The sequence below is a fragment of the Physeter macrocephalus genome, chromosome 11 (assembly GCF_002837175.3).
Source record: "Physeter macrocephalus isolate SW-GA chromosome 11, ASM283717v5, whole genome shotgun sequence".
Lineage (NCBI taxonomy): Eukaryota > Metazoa > Chordata > Mammalia > Artiodactyla > Physeteridae > Physeter > Physeter macrocephalus.
This window is the reverse complement of record NC_041224.1, coordinates 1,066,371-1,079,914: the sequence shown is the minus strand read 5'-3', so window position 1 is coordinate 1,079,914 and position 13,544 is coordinate 1,066,371. Positions and strand designations below refer to the sequence as shown.

The 13,544-nt window shown below is 38.2% G+C and overlaps 1 protein-coding gene across 7 annotated transcripts in view; it reads right to left on the bottom strand.

Moving 5' to 3' along the window:
* The window catches only part of BCKDHB (branched chain keto acid dehydrogenase E1 subunit beta), a 250,090-nt gene that overhangs the window by 196,163 nt on the left and 40,383 nt on the right, over window positions 1-13,544 (bottom strand). For all 7 annotated transcript variants that reach the window (XM_028495377.2, XM_028495379.2, XM_055087679.1 and 4 more), the window contains 3 exons: window positions 5,580-5,713; window positions 5,203-5,358; window positions 2,512-2,620 (listed from right to left, as the gene is read on the bottom strand). In XM_028495377.2, the coding sequence (XP_028351178.1) occupies window positions 2,512-2,620; window positions 5,203-5,358; window positions 5,580-5,713 (399 nt within the window). The remainder of the gene's footprint in view (window positions 1-2,511; window positions 2,621-5,202; window positions 5,359-5,579; window positions 5,714-13,544) is intronic.

Below are 13,544 nucleotides of genomic sequence, written 5' to 3'. Positions count from 1 at the left end.
TTGGAGTTTCCTCCACCAGTGCAAAGCAGATCTGAGAGATGAACAGATAGAGCTAGAGAAAAGGGGGCTGCATGTAGGCAGCAATTGAAGAATCAGCGTGAGAACATTCAGAGCCCCTGTTCACATCCCCGTCCCCACAAAAGAGCAGAAACCAAAATATGGTCAGCTGCAAGATACGGATTTGAACCAGAGGCCAAGGCTAAGAAAACTATGGGTTAAAAGCATCCTGAATTCTACATAAGAACCAAGAATTATAAAAAATAAATGGAGCTAGTTATTGCTTTAGAACTGACGTTATGCACTGGTTCTCAAAAGTTAGTATGAGTCAGAAGCACCTGGAAGGCTGTGAAGACAGAATGAGCTGGGCCGTCCCCAGGGGTTCTGATTCAGTAGGTCTTGAACTGACTGAGGCCTGACAGCCTGCATTTCTCATAAGCTCCCATACTGCTTCTGCTGCTGGCCCAGGGATCAAGCTTGATAACCACCTGGAGAACACTCATAAAAAGATTCCAGTGGCTAACTCTTTTCCAAGCCTATTTTCTTTGGCAGAGAAATTCTCTAGCTATGAAACAACTCTTTTTTAGTCTTTACTGGGACAAGAAAAGATTCAGTTAAGAATCCCTGAAATGACACAAAAACAATCACAGGGAAACTGTTGAAAAACTTTTGAGCCTCGATCCTCATCAGGGTCCTTCATAATCTCTCCCAGGGCCAAACCTACAACAAATTTCTCAAGCTCATTCTCTTAGCTGGAATCCTATAACATTAAACATTTTCCTCACCAATCCTGACATCAAAATCTGTAGCAAAGTGAATATTACTTTTCCAAATGTTGTTTAGTCTCCATTTATTAAAAACTGGGAAAAAAAAAACCTGTATTAATTGATTAGCTTGAATTGGTTGGCCTTACAAACATAATACTCATAGGGTATTCATAGTAATTAGAAATCAAATAGCTACTCAGTATATAACATTGGTGTTTTCCTTTTCACCTCAAGATTATAAATTCTTTTGTTATTTTTTATTCCATAATGGGATATAGATAACTATAGAGTTCCCCAAAAATGCAGAGATTCAATTTAAAGTATGCTTAAATTAAGAGCAACTGGAACTCTGATAAATTTCCAGCAGAAATGCAACATGGCATAACCACTTAGGAAAAAGTCTTCAGTAGATTTTTATAACATTCAGTCTACTCTGACACATCAATTCTATTCCTGGATGTTTATCAAAGAAAGAAAAGAAAGGAAAGAAAGGAAAGAAAGAAAGAAAGAAAGAAAGAGAGAGAGAGAGAAAGAAAGAAAGAGAAAAGAAAGAAAAGAAAGAAAGAAAGAAAGAAACAGTATGTTCACAAAAACACTTGTGTAAGAATGTCTCTAGCAGCATTGTACAAAATAGGCAAAAACTGAAAACAATGATGATCATTTGTCCATCAACAGGCGAAGGGATAAACTGTGATATATTCATACAATGGAAATGCTACTCAGCAATGAAAAAGGAATAAACCACTGATACGAGCAACAACATGAATGAATCTCAAAACCATCAGGCTGAGCAAAAGAAGGCAAACACAAAAGAATATATACAGCACTGTATGACTTACTTACATAAGGGCCCAAAGCATATGCAACTAATCTATGCTGAAAGCAATCAGAAAGTGGCTAAGTTTGGGGTAGGAAGAATGGATTGGCAGAGAAGAGACAGGAAGGAGCTTCCTGGAGCAATGAAAGTTTTCCAGTCTTGTTTTACATAGTAGTTACATGGATGTAGAGGACTGTCAAATCTATCCAACTGAACACTTACAATCTCTGCATATGTATTTAAATGTACATAATTCACATCACAATAAAACAAAATGTTTTTAAGCCTAACTGTTCGAGGAAAAGAATGGTTTGCCAAAGCAATGTTCCCTGAATTTGAAATAAAATGCACTTTAGGCAGAATAAACAGTTTGATGTTTAAATGTCCATTAAGGCTGATAAAGAAGCAATGATAGATGAGTGTTTAGAGAATTATGATTCTGAGCTAGAAAGAGGGTGATCAAACATTTCAGTTTGCCTTAGACACTCAACCCAGTGTAGACCTGATGTTATAAAACTAATAGTGCCCCCTTCACTATCAAAGGAATCCTAATTTAGATGAAGACCTACAAGGACACTTTAGCTAAAAGGACCTTTGATATTATTTAGTACAATGAGCTCATTCACCTTTTCCACTCAACCCACAACTACTTAGCATCTACTATGTAGCCAAACATAACCCCTACTTTCTTGCTACCACTTCACATTGCTTCCCTGTTTCCAAAATTAAAATTTAAATAGCTAGATGGATTTTCTCTAAAGTTAACTTAAAATATACAGCTGAGGACAAACTAAATATAGAAGACATCAGAATTTTTTTTTTCTACAGGGAAATATAAATCAAGCTTATGAAAGAAAAATTATAATTTTGAGCTATGCAAAACAAAATGTATAAAGATGTTCATAAATATAAAATAAATGAAAAATTTACCTGCTGCCCTGTAAAGTATTTTAGGTTCAAAAAATATACAAGGATTTTTATCCTCTATGCATGACAAAAGAAGTCCCTTGGCCTGGAAAGGGCTTCTGGGTATAACCACCTGCAAAAACAGATTTTTTTTAAGACAAGTTCAGCGAAAATGAATCCCAGTAAACTCACATATAAGGGTTGATATTTAAATAACCAATTGTTACTAATTAAATATAGAAATCTTGTATTTTTAAACTAATTACCATTTGTAATAAGATTCACATATTGTCCAAAATGATCCCATTTGTTCACAAATATTTATCAGATGCCCACCATATTCTGGTAATTAAGATACTGCTATTCTCTCAAGGAGTTAAACTTGCATATACATAAAAAATAAAAGGAAACCACAAAGAGCACTCATCAAAACAAAAAAGTAAATTTGTCAATATCTTCCTGTATTTACTTATAAAGAAACCTTTTCTACTAATATCCAACTGCTACTTTTCAAAGGCATGCAACTCTCTTCTCCAATTTTAAGATACCAACATCTCCTCCTTTCCCAAGAAAACTCTGGCCTTCATTTCCTAAGTGGAAAAATAATCCACTGAACTTTATGATCCAGGTAATATAATGTGCAGTTACTGCAAAGCTAAAAGAAAAGTGTGGAGGCTGCACATTTCCAGTTGGGGAAAAAAAGGGCTCAGGACCTTCTTGAGAATGAGACTGATAATGAGGAAGATGATGGTAATAACAGCAGGTAGCATATGTGTTAACTGTTGATTAATCCACTATGTGGAGTAATTCATGCTCATAGCAACCCTATGAAGTAGCAATTATTATTTTCCCCAATTTAGAAATAGAGACTGAGGCTTAAAGAGAGACAAGTAGCCCGCCCAAGGTTAGCTCGATTGCTAAAGCAAGGATTCTTGCCTGTTCTGACTGACCTATAGCTCTTAATTTCTACACAATTTTGCCTCAAATCACAAACTCTTGTCCAGTTTTATGACTGTTAAATAACTACATAAAGATGTTATTACATAGGAAGAGTTATCATTAAAATAAACCTGTATTTATCACAAAGACTCAAATAAGGTTCCTTGAAGCAAACTATATTTGGCTTTCAAAATCATTTTTATACCATTTTATTGAAGAATTTTTATTTAAAAAATAACACAAATCTCACTATTTTCCGAAAAGAGACTGTTAAATACATTGCTCATCATAGCACACAATGTCTTTATCTTATGTTCCTAGTTTAGTTTTTATTCATCTGCTTTCTTCATGTGTTTATTTTTAGCCTTTTGTACTATATGTATATTCTCATTTGGGATAAAATAAAAGAGAAAGCACGGGGGGAGAGAGGTAGGGGTGAGAGAAAAGAACTGCTCTTAAAAATACTGGGAGGCGGGGCTTCCCTGGTGGCGCAGCGGTTGAGAGTCCGCCTGCCGATGCAGGGGACACGGGCTCGTGCCCCGGTCCGGGAAGATCCCCGTGAGCCATGGCCGCTGAGCCTGCGTGTCCGGAGCCTGTGCTCCACAACGGGAGAGGCCACAACAGTGAGAGGCCCACATACCGCAAAATAAATAAATAAATAAATAAATAAAAATAAATACTGGGTAACATCATAAACATTAAATGTGAATCAATCTTCAGCTCAAGCACAAAAATAACTGTTGCCTCAAATGTGGTTTTTGTCCCAACCTACCATTTCTAGCTTACATTGAAAAATTATGTAACCCCTACTTCACTACAAAATTTTACAACTTTGATCTGGTAGAAAAAACAATAAAACATAGACACATTCACAAATGACTCATGTTATCAAAAACCAGACATAAAGCTCTAGGTAGACATATCTATGAGTTTTTATATTGATTCCCTGGAAAGCTCTTCAGAAAATAGAAAAGAAGATAATGTAAAAAATTAAGACATAAAATAAGCAAAATATATATATTTTTTTAATCAAAAGACCCAAGCTGCTGTGGAAGACCTAAGATTATTGTGGAAGGCTATAAAAGACAGATGCTTCAAAATTAATTGCTTGAGCAAGTATTACGTTCCCCTGGACTGGAAAACATACCTAGGTAACCAAGTCTTCTGTCGGTCTATTTAAAAGTAAGAAATAGACTAAAAGCAAAATTTTATTCCTGTGACTTTGAGGTAAATATGCACTAAGCAGTAGATTTATTAAAATTACTCCAGAATCAACTGTTAAGTGAGAAAGTCCCATTAGAAAGAAACAGAGCTTTCTGCTCAAATGGAATTTGCAAGTAAGGCCTTTTTGCTGAACAAATCTGTGAAACTTGCCAAAGATTGGTAGGAATGTATAACTTACTTTGTCAGTTTCATTTTTCATGTCTTGGTAATATATGTTATTTTGATAAATAAAGATGATTTCTATCGCAAAAGAAAAACAAAAAGAAAGAAGGAGAGCTTTGAAAGAGATGGAAGATAAACTATGTTCTCAGTTTTATTATTCACATCGGGGTCAAGCCAGTGCTGCTTCAAGGAAAATATTCTATAAACCTGGGTGTTGGCTGCTTAATCTAAACGAAATAAAAGCTCTCTTTCTTAAAAACAATTAAGTTCACATAAATTCCAAAAATCCTGATTGCTTTTCTCTAGATAACCATATTAGTTAATATTAATCGAATGAACCAAAACAGAAACATCAAATGGAGAGCAAATAAAGTACATAAGTGAGAATACCTTGATTCCTGGGCAGTGGGCAAAAAAAGCTTCAGGACTCTGGGAATGATAGAGAGCCCCATGGCCGACACAGCCCCAAGGGGACCGGATGGTGAGGCTTCCACAATTAAAAAGATCCCCAGAGCGATAGCGATACTTGGCGGCTTCATTAACAATCTGAGGGGGAAAGAGAGAAGGGACATGTCACGATGAGTCCTTTTTTCCCATCCATTTTCATAAGCCATTTTATTTGATCTTTAAATATATGTCCATAGCAAAGCAGCTCAAAGGTAACAAAAAGTTCCTAAGATAGGGGGTGGGAGAGTGGAGATAATTCTTTAATACTTCACGGACTTCCCTTAGAAAGGCTAGATTATGGTAAAATGCAATCTTCTTACCTGATCAAAAGCAGGGAAAATATAATCTGCAAACTGAATTTCTGCAATGGCGGTAGCACCAGCAACTGCAATTCCAATTCCAAATCCAACAATTCCTTGTTCACACAATGGGGTATTAAAAACTCTATCTTTGCCTACAAAAGAAATGAAAGCCATCTTAATGTGACAAATGAGAGTAATGCAATGCACAATACAACTGAAAATTCACTGAGTTAATAATGGTGAGATAGAAGAAAGAAAGCACAGAATATGTGGATGAAACAGAAAAGAAATAGTATGATGGTTGGTTTCAATGCAAACATGGTAATTATATTAACTTTAAGTAATCTAAATATCCTAATTAAAAGAAAGATTGTAACACTGGGATACAAGAAAGCAAAACCTAACTACTTAAAAAAAACACTCAAATGATAAAGATAAATGTAAAGAAAAGGAAGGAAAAAAACACACAATGGAAAACCTAACCAAAAGAAGTTGATGTCACTACGTTAATAGCAGACAAAGTAGACTTTAAGGGAAAGGCATTACCAGAGATAAAGAGGGAAAATTCATACTGTTAAAGGGTTCAATTCATAAGGACGACATAATTCCAAATTTATAGTCATCTAATAACACAAGCTCCAAATAAACAGAAAAAATTAACAGAATTAAAAGGATAAATAGATCAAATTCCCAACATAGTAGGAGATTTTCATGTACCAGTCTCATTGACAGAAAAAGCACACCAAAATAAAAAGTTAAAAACTATTGAACATTTGAACATGATTAACAAACATAACCTAACTGACATACTACACTCAAGAGCTAAGAATACAAATTCTTTTCAAGTAAACAGAGAACACTAACTGACCACAGAGTGGGCTATATATCCAATCAACAACTTCCAAAGGATTAAAATCCTACATAGTATATTCTCAGACCATGGTGGAATTAAGCTAGAAATCAATAGTAAAGTTTTAAAAAAATATCTGCACCCCCATGTTCACTGCAGCATTATTTACAACAGCCAAGATATGGAGGAAGCAACTTGAGTGTCCATCAATGGATGAATGGATAAAGAAGATGTGATAGATAGATGGATAGATAGAGAGATAGACACACATACACACACACACTGGAATATTACTCAGCCATAACAAAGAATGAAATCTTGCCATTTGCAACAATATGGATGGACCTAAAGGGTATTATGCTAAGTGAAATAAGTCAGACAAAGACAAATACCGTGTGATTTTACTCATATGTATAATCTGAAAAAAAAAAAAAAAAAAAAAAGGAAATAAAACCAAAACACCAGGCTCATAGGTAAGAGAACAGGTTGGTGGTTGCCAGAAGTGGGTAGGAGGGTTGGGGAACGGGTGAAGGTGGTCAAAAGCTACAAACTTCCAGTTACAAAACAAATAAGTCATGTAATGTACAGCACGGTGGCTATGGTTAATAATACTGTATTGCATAGTAGAAAGTTTCCAAGAGAGTAGATCTTCAAAGTTCTCATCACATGAAAAAAAAAAGTTCTCATCACAAGAAAAAATTTTTTAACTATGTGAGGTGACCGAGGTTAACTAGACTTATTGTGGTGATCATTTCACAAAGTATACAAATACCAACTTATGTTGTACATCTAAAACTAATATGTCAGTTATGCCTCAAAAAAAATTTCTTTAAGCCTTGTGTTAGAAAAAAATAACTTTAAATATACATCTAAATAACCCATGTCTCAGAGAAGAAATTATAATGGAAATTAGAAAGTATCTTTAACTGAATGATAATGAAAAAACTATGTGTCACAACTTATTGAAGTTCCCATTTCGGTAATGGCAGAGTAGCTTTTGTCACACTAGCCCTCCCACATCTAATGATTACAAATCTGGACAGAATATAAGAAACAACTACTTAAAGGTGTCAGAGAGCCAAAAAGCAGGTCTGAGCAGAAGGAGACTTGACCCTTGAAACAAAGGAAGCACATGCAGGACGGGCCCCACCTTTATCAGGCTTGTTCCCGGGGTGGGACTCCCCAGGTTGACATGCGACAGCTAGAACTCAGACACACAGACTCAGTCCTGTTGACCTGAGGTGTCAGGGAATGGAGTCTGGGGCTGCCAGTGGCTGGAACCTGAGGCACTAAGTCCCTCAAAACAGGGCACTCCATAGGGGCACCCCAAAATCCGTGCATACACTCTGCTCAAACCCTCGGCTGACCCCGTGCCCGCCGCAGATTACGAGAGCTGGGACCCACCGGGCTGACCAGAGATGTCAGCCGTACCCACTGAAGACTTTTAGACACTCTTGCAATGAATGCGCCTTGATAAACACCTTAGGCTTTCCATTAATCCGCAGAATACGTTATTAGCATACAACTCAATTCTCACCTGAAATTTTACCACCTCTCCACCAGTATCAGTATTTCATGAAAAATTCTCATTTCAGGGAGCTGGATGGACACAAGCAGTGGCCACAGTCTGGCCAAGGGATGAAAAATCTGGGGACCAGTCGAGATTCGTGTTTCATTTCCATAATCCGAGGATACCAGTTCTTCCTGTTGCACAGAACTCACTTTCAGCTCAATCATTCCTTTGACCATGAACCACAAAGGGGTGAGTGCTGGGAAATGCCGACTAGACACATCCTGCAGTTTGTCATCATGATCTGGGACTACCTTCTGAAATTGTGACCTCCATCCCTCATCAGTTTCCTATCTGACTGCAAGCAGCTTGATAACTGCTGAAGATCTACACTTCCATTAGACCAAGAACAATTCACTGGTAGAAAATGAACAGATTCCAGCTGCCACCTGTGGAATCCACATCCCTGAATACCGTAACCAGATGAGCAGGGTTCCTATCTATTCTTCGCTACAACAAAAGCCCAGATTCAGATATTTTTTATCTCAATAAACATAGCCCTTTTTGCTGCTAGAAGGCAAAAGTTGAGTTTCTCAGAACTCTTACTCCAAGACAGTTTGAGGAAACTGTTTAACAGCTCTCGCCAACAAGTTTCTATGCTCTAACAGAAACTGCTTCAACATGAACTAAATAATAAAGATCTGTTTCTTAAAAAAAAAAAAAAAAAAAGAAAAGCAAGTATAAAATTTTTAAAAATCTGTTTCTATTTTCTCCCAAACAGGTCATGATTGAGGGTAAGAGTAAAAATAAAATGCACAATACTGATAACTTCCTTTACTTTAGAATGCAATTAACCTAACATAAAGTTCATACACATAGTATCCCAATGGGTGGATTAATACATACAGGGATTACGCTATGAGTTAAGACAGATCTGGGTTTAAGTGCTATCACCACAAGTTACTAAACTCCTTATGGCTCAGTTTCATATCGGTAACAGACCAATCATGATACTGAAAAGACAAAAATAATTCATACATGTATTCAAATGTTTACAAAGTACCTAATATTGTCTAGATGCTATTCTAGATGCAGAGGATACAGCAGCAAAGAAAACCAACAAAAAAATCCTATCCTCATGGAACTTAGATTCTGGTCAGGGAAAACAGACAATAAAAACAAAATAAATGAGTAAAATACACAGCATATTAGATGATGACAAGAGCTGCAAAGAACAGTCAAGCAGGGAGTAAGTGATCAGGGAAGAGGAAGTGGAACTCCTGTGGTTTTAAACAGGGAGATAGGGGAGGCACCACTGAGAGGTGACATTTAAAGGAAGAGTTAAAAAAAATAAAAATAAAAAAATAAAGGAAGAGTTGAAGGAAGTGAGGAAATGTTCCATGAGTACATCCCAGGGCATCAGTGTTCTGGACCGAGGGACAAGCAAGTGCAAAAGTCCTGGGGTATAAATATGTTTAGCACTTCAGAGGAAAGGTACGAAGACCAGAGTGCCTGGTATGGAGTAAGAGAAATGGTGGTAAGAGATGAAGCTGAAGAGTTAAAGGATGGGCTGGGGCAGTGGCACAGGTCAGACGGGGCCTTGGTGGCGGGGGGGTCACTGTAAACAGTCTGACTTTGACTGTGAGAATGAGTGAGTCAGTAAGTAGGTGAGTGAGACAGGAAGCCACGGAGCAAAGTCACGCCATCCTCCAAGTTGCATTTCAGCAGGATACCTCAGGCTGGTATTTGGTGAACAGCCTGTAAATAGGCAAATGTGGACACAGCAAGACTGATGGCAGGATGCTGCAATCAACCCAGTAAGAGATGATAATATGGAACAGCAGAAAAGGTGTGAGCCTCCAGATACAGTCTAAAGATAGCGTCAGGAAAGGGATGTGAAGTATGAGTCAGAGAAACGCTAAGGATGATTCAGCGGCTTTTGGCTTGAGTAGCCTGAGGCGAGAGTTACCACTGCCCAAGGAAGGGAAAACTAGGAAGCAGCATGTTGGGGTGAGAAATCAGGAGCCCGGTTGTGGAGATGCTACATTTGAGATGCCTGCAGACATTAAGGTAAAGCCACTCATCAGACTTCGGGAATATATGAGTTACAAGTCTTCAGCATGAAGATTGCATTAAAAAAACATGGGATTGGATGAGATTCCCAAGTACATTTAAATGGGTACCTAGAGAAAGGAGAGGCCCAGTGTTAAAAAGACATGAAAAATAATCAGCAAAGCTGAGAACGAAAAAAAGCCAGAGCTTGGAGGGAAAATAGTAGAACGTGCTGGCCTAGAAGTCAAACGAAGCAAGTGATTCTAAGACCAACCTGCACCAGTTGAAAGTGAGATGAGGGCTGAGGATTTTCTAACTGGTGACCCAGACATAACAGTGTCTGCCAAGCGGGAGGGAGGGAGAAAACAGATGCCTAATTCAAGAGCGATGGGAGAAGAGAAATTGGAGACAAGAAACAGTGACAACTACTTGGAGAAATTTAGCTGTAAAGGAATGAAGAGAAAAGGAATGACAACTAGCTGGAGAGGAACATGGAATCAACAGAGGGATTACTTTAAGATGGAAGAAATAACGGGATATTTGCAGGCTGATAGAAACGATCAATAGAGAGGGGGACAGTGATGATTGAGAAGATTAATGAAATGGAGAGAAGGAAGAACGATTGGAACCATGTGTTTGCGCAGGTGACAGAGGCAGGGGTCTGGTACGGAGAGGCGACAAGAACCCTGACGTTCATTCTGAGTGCAGGAGGAAAGCATCTGCGGGCACTGATGCTGGTACCCAGAAAGATGCAGTGGAAAGAGCCTGCCAAAGTTCTATGTTCGCCGCATCTTTCTTCTGAGCAAAATGTGAAACTAGATTATTAGCTAAGAGTAAGGACAGGGGAGGCAGTGTTGAGAAAAGAGTGTATGAAATAGTCATCCGGGAAAATGGAAGAGTGAACGGAGCAGGATAGGTGGGCTGTGGAGATCACTAGTCTCGAACGGAAAGTGAGGTCAGTTGGCAAGATGACATGTTTTGTTCCAGCAATATTCAGCCCAGGATTTAGGATTTAGACAGAGATGGATTTAACTAGCATTGGATTTTGCCAAACAAATCATGGCATGGAATTTAACCTGGGTATAAAGAGAAGAAAAGTCGTCGGGGGAGTAAGAGTCAGGGACAGGGTGGTGGGATTCGTGGATTTTAAGAATCAATAAGGTCAAAGGACTGTCGGAGTCTAAGCACTAAAGGCAGTGAGCTGGGCAGGTTCGAAGTAGACATCAGAGCTGGGGAGCCTTCCAACTGAGATGATGGTGGGACTGCAGTTACTAAAAGTTCTTCAATGATCAACAGCCTTGACTGGGTCAGAAAAGAATAAATAATACCTGAATTACTTCTTTCTGAATTTAAGACAACTGAGTAAGATTAACATTTCAGATAAACTTATGGTTCTTGATAATACAGATAATAAGAAGAGGAGATATTCATTTGCAGCAACATGGATGGACCTAGAGATTATCATACTAAGTGAGGTAAGTCAGACAGAGAAAGACAAATACCGTATGATATCACTTATATGTGGAATCTAAACTAAGACACAAATGAACTTAACTACAAAACAGCAACAGACTCACAGACATAGAGAACAGACTTGTGGTTGCCAAGTGGGGGGAGGGGGAGGGTTGGATTCAGAATTTGGGGTCAGCAGATGCAAACTATTATATAGAGAATGGATAAACAACGTGGTCCTACTGTCTAGCGCAGGGAACTATATTCAATATCCTGTAATAAACCATAATGGAAAAGAATATGAAAAAGAATACATATATACATGTAACTGAATCACTCTGACGTACACTAGAAACCAACACAACTTTGTAAATCAGCTCTACTTCAATTTAAAAAATAAAAAATTTTTAAAAATAAAAATAAAAGATATTCATACAACATGCCACTTTCTTATATTTTGGTGCCTTTCCTTAAGTTTTGGGCTAATATCTTTGTGTAACTCCATGATCCCCTGAGTCAATAAAAATATGTGCAGAATGCACAAGTGTAGATGGCTGATCATTTAAATAAATGACTCCAACTTCTCATTTGTTGAAGATTAAGTATAAAGTCATACCACCACTTCCTAGCAGTTTTTCTTTCGTAAGGGGAACGTGATAAGTTTGATACCACTGGCGGCGTACTATCTGTTAAAGACATCATCCACTAAAGGATGCCAAACATCACCAGCCGTTGACTTCTCTGGCCAAAGAATCACAGATGGGCAAACTGAACCCCCCAGTGAACCCCGTTCCCTATGACAACATCTAGGCCACAACTGTGGACCAGAAACAGTAAAAAGCGTGCAAAGAAACGACACTTAGGAAAGGGCGGCAGCGTGGTTTAAGGTGACAACCAATAACCTCCTGGTAGGTTAAGAAAATTGAAGATCTCAAGTATCTTCAATGCCTAGACATTTTTTGGAACGCATAGCTAGTTTTAAATTAGAGTTTTTCTTGTGAATAAAGTGGTCCTGTAAGTTATTAAATCCACCTAGGGTAAAATTAAATTTTTCCCAATAAAAATTTCTGAAAAGGCAGCTCTAGGCTTCCCTGGTGGCGCAGTGGTTGAGAGTCCGCCTGCCAATACAGGGGACGCGGGTTCGTGCCCCGGTCCGGGAGGATCCCACATGCCGCGGAGCAGATAGGCCCGTGAGCCATGGCCGCTAGGCCTGCGTGTCTGGAGCCTGTGCTCCGCAATGGGACAAAAAAAAAAAAAAAAAGGCAGCTCTAAAACTGCCCATCTCTATCTAAGGAACTAGGATTTCCTTAGGACACAAATCTGAATAGGTCAGAACATCCTTCCAGAAAAAAGATCAACTCCATCAGAGAAAGCACTCAAGTCCCAGGTTCCTTGAGCGGAAAGATAAACAAGGATGTAAACATTTGTGACTAAGATACAAAACACGGGAAATAAATATCATTATAGACACAATTTTAACAGGGCAGGTAATATATCCCAGTAATTTTAGTCACACACTTTCTGGAATATGTTGTGATATCAAGTTTGCTGGTGAAGAATTTAATAAAGATGAAAAGCATTTGTTTGAGGGTCAAATAAAGCAAAAATACAAAGTTAATCCAGATCACTTCTATTCTTAAAATAAGAGGTAGAAAAGAACAGAACATTGCATTCATTAGATAAACAGGCCAGATAGACATTTAGAAGATAAATATGCAAATAAATGTTTCTAAACATACTAGGTAAGACGAGCATACAAGTTACCTTCCAAACTGAAATATGTCTGGGAGTATTGGGATACCAAAAATAATTAACAGATGTTAATTGATCAACAGGCCTAAACTGTGCAGCCCCAGGAAGACAGGATTGTCCTCAGTAAACCAAGACGTATTATTGGACATAAGGAATATTAATACTTAGGTGGAAAGTACATAAAGTGTATAAAGCAACGGGGGAAATATAAACCGCCTTGGCCATAACTAATCTGCCATATGCTAGCATACTAAATTTAGCTACTCATGACCCATAACTAGAAAAACGAAAAAGTGAGTTGAGGGATTCCCTGGTGGCGCAGTGGTTGAGAGTCCGCCTGCCGATGCAGGGGACGCGGGTTCGTGCC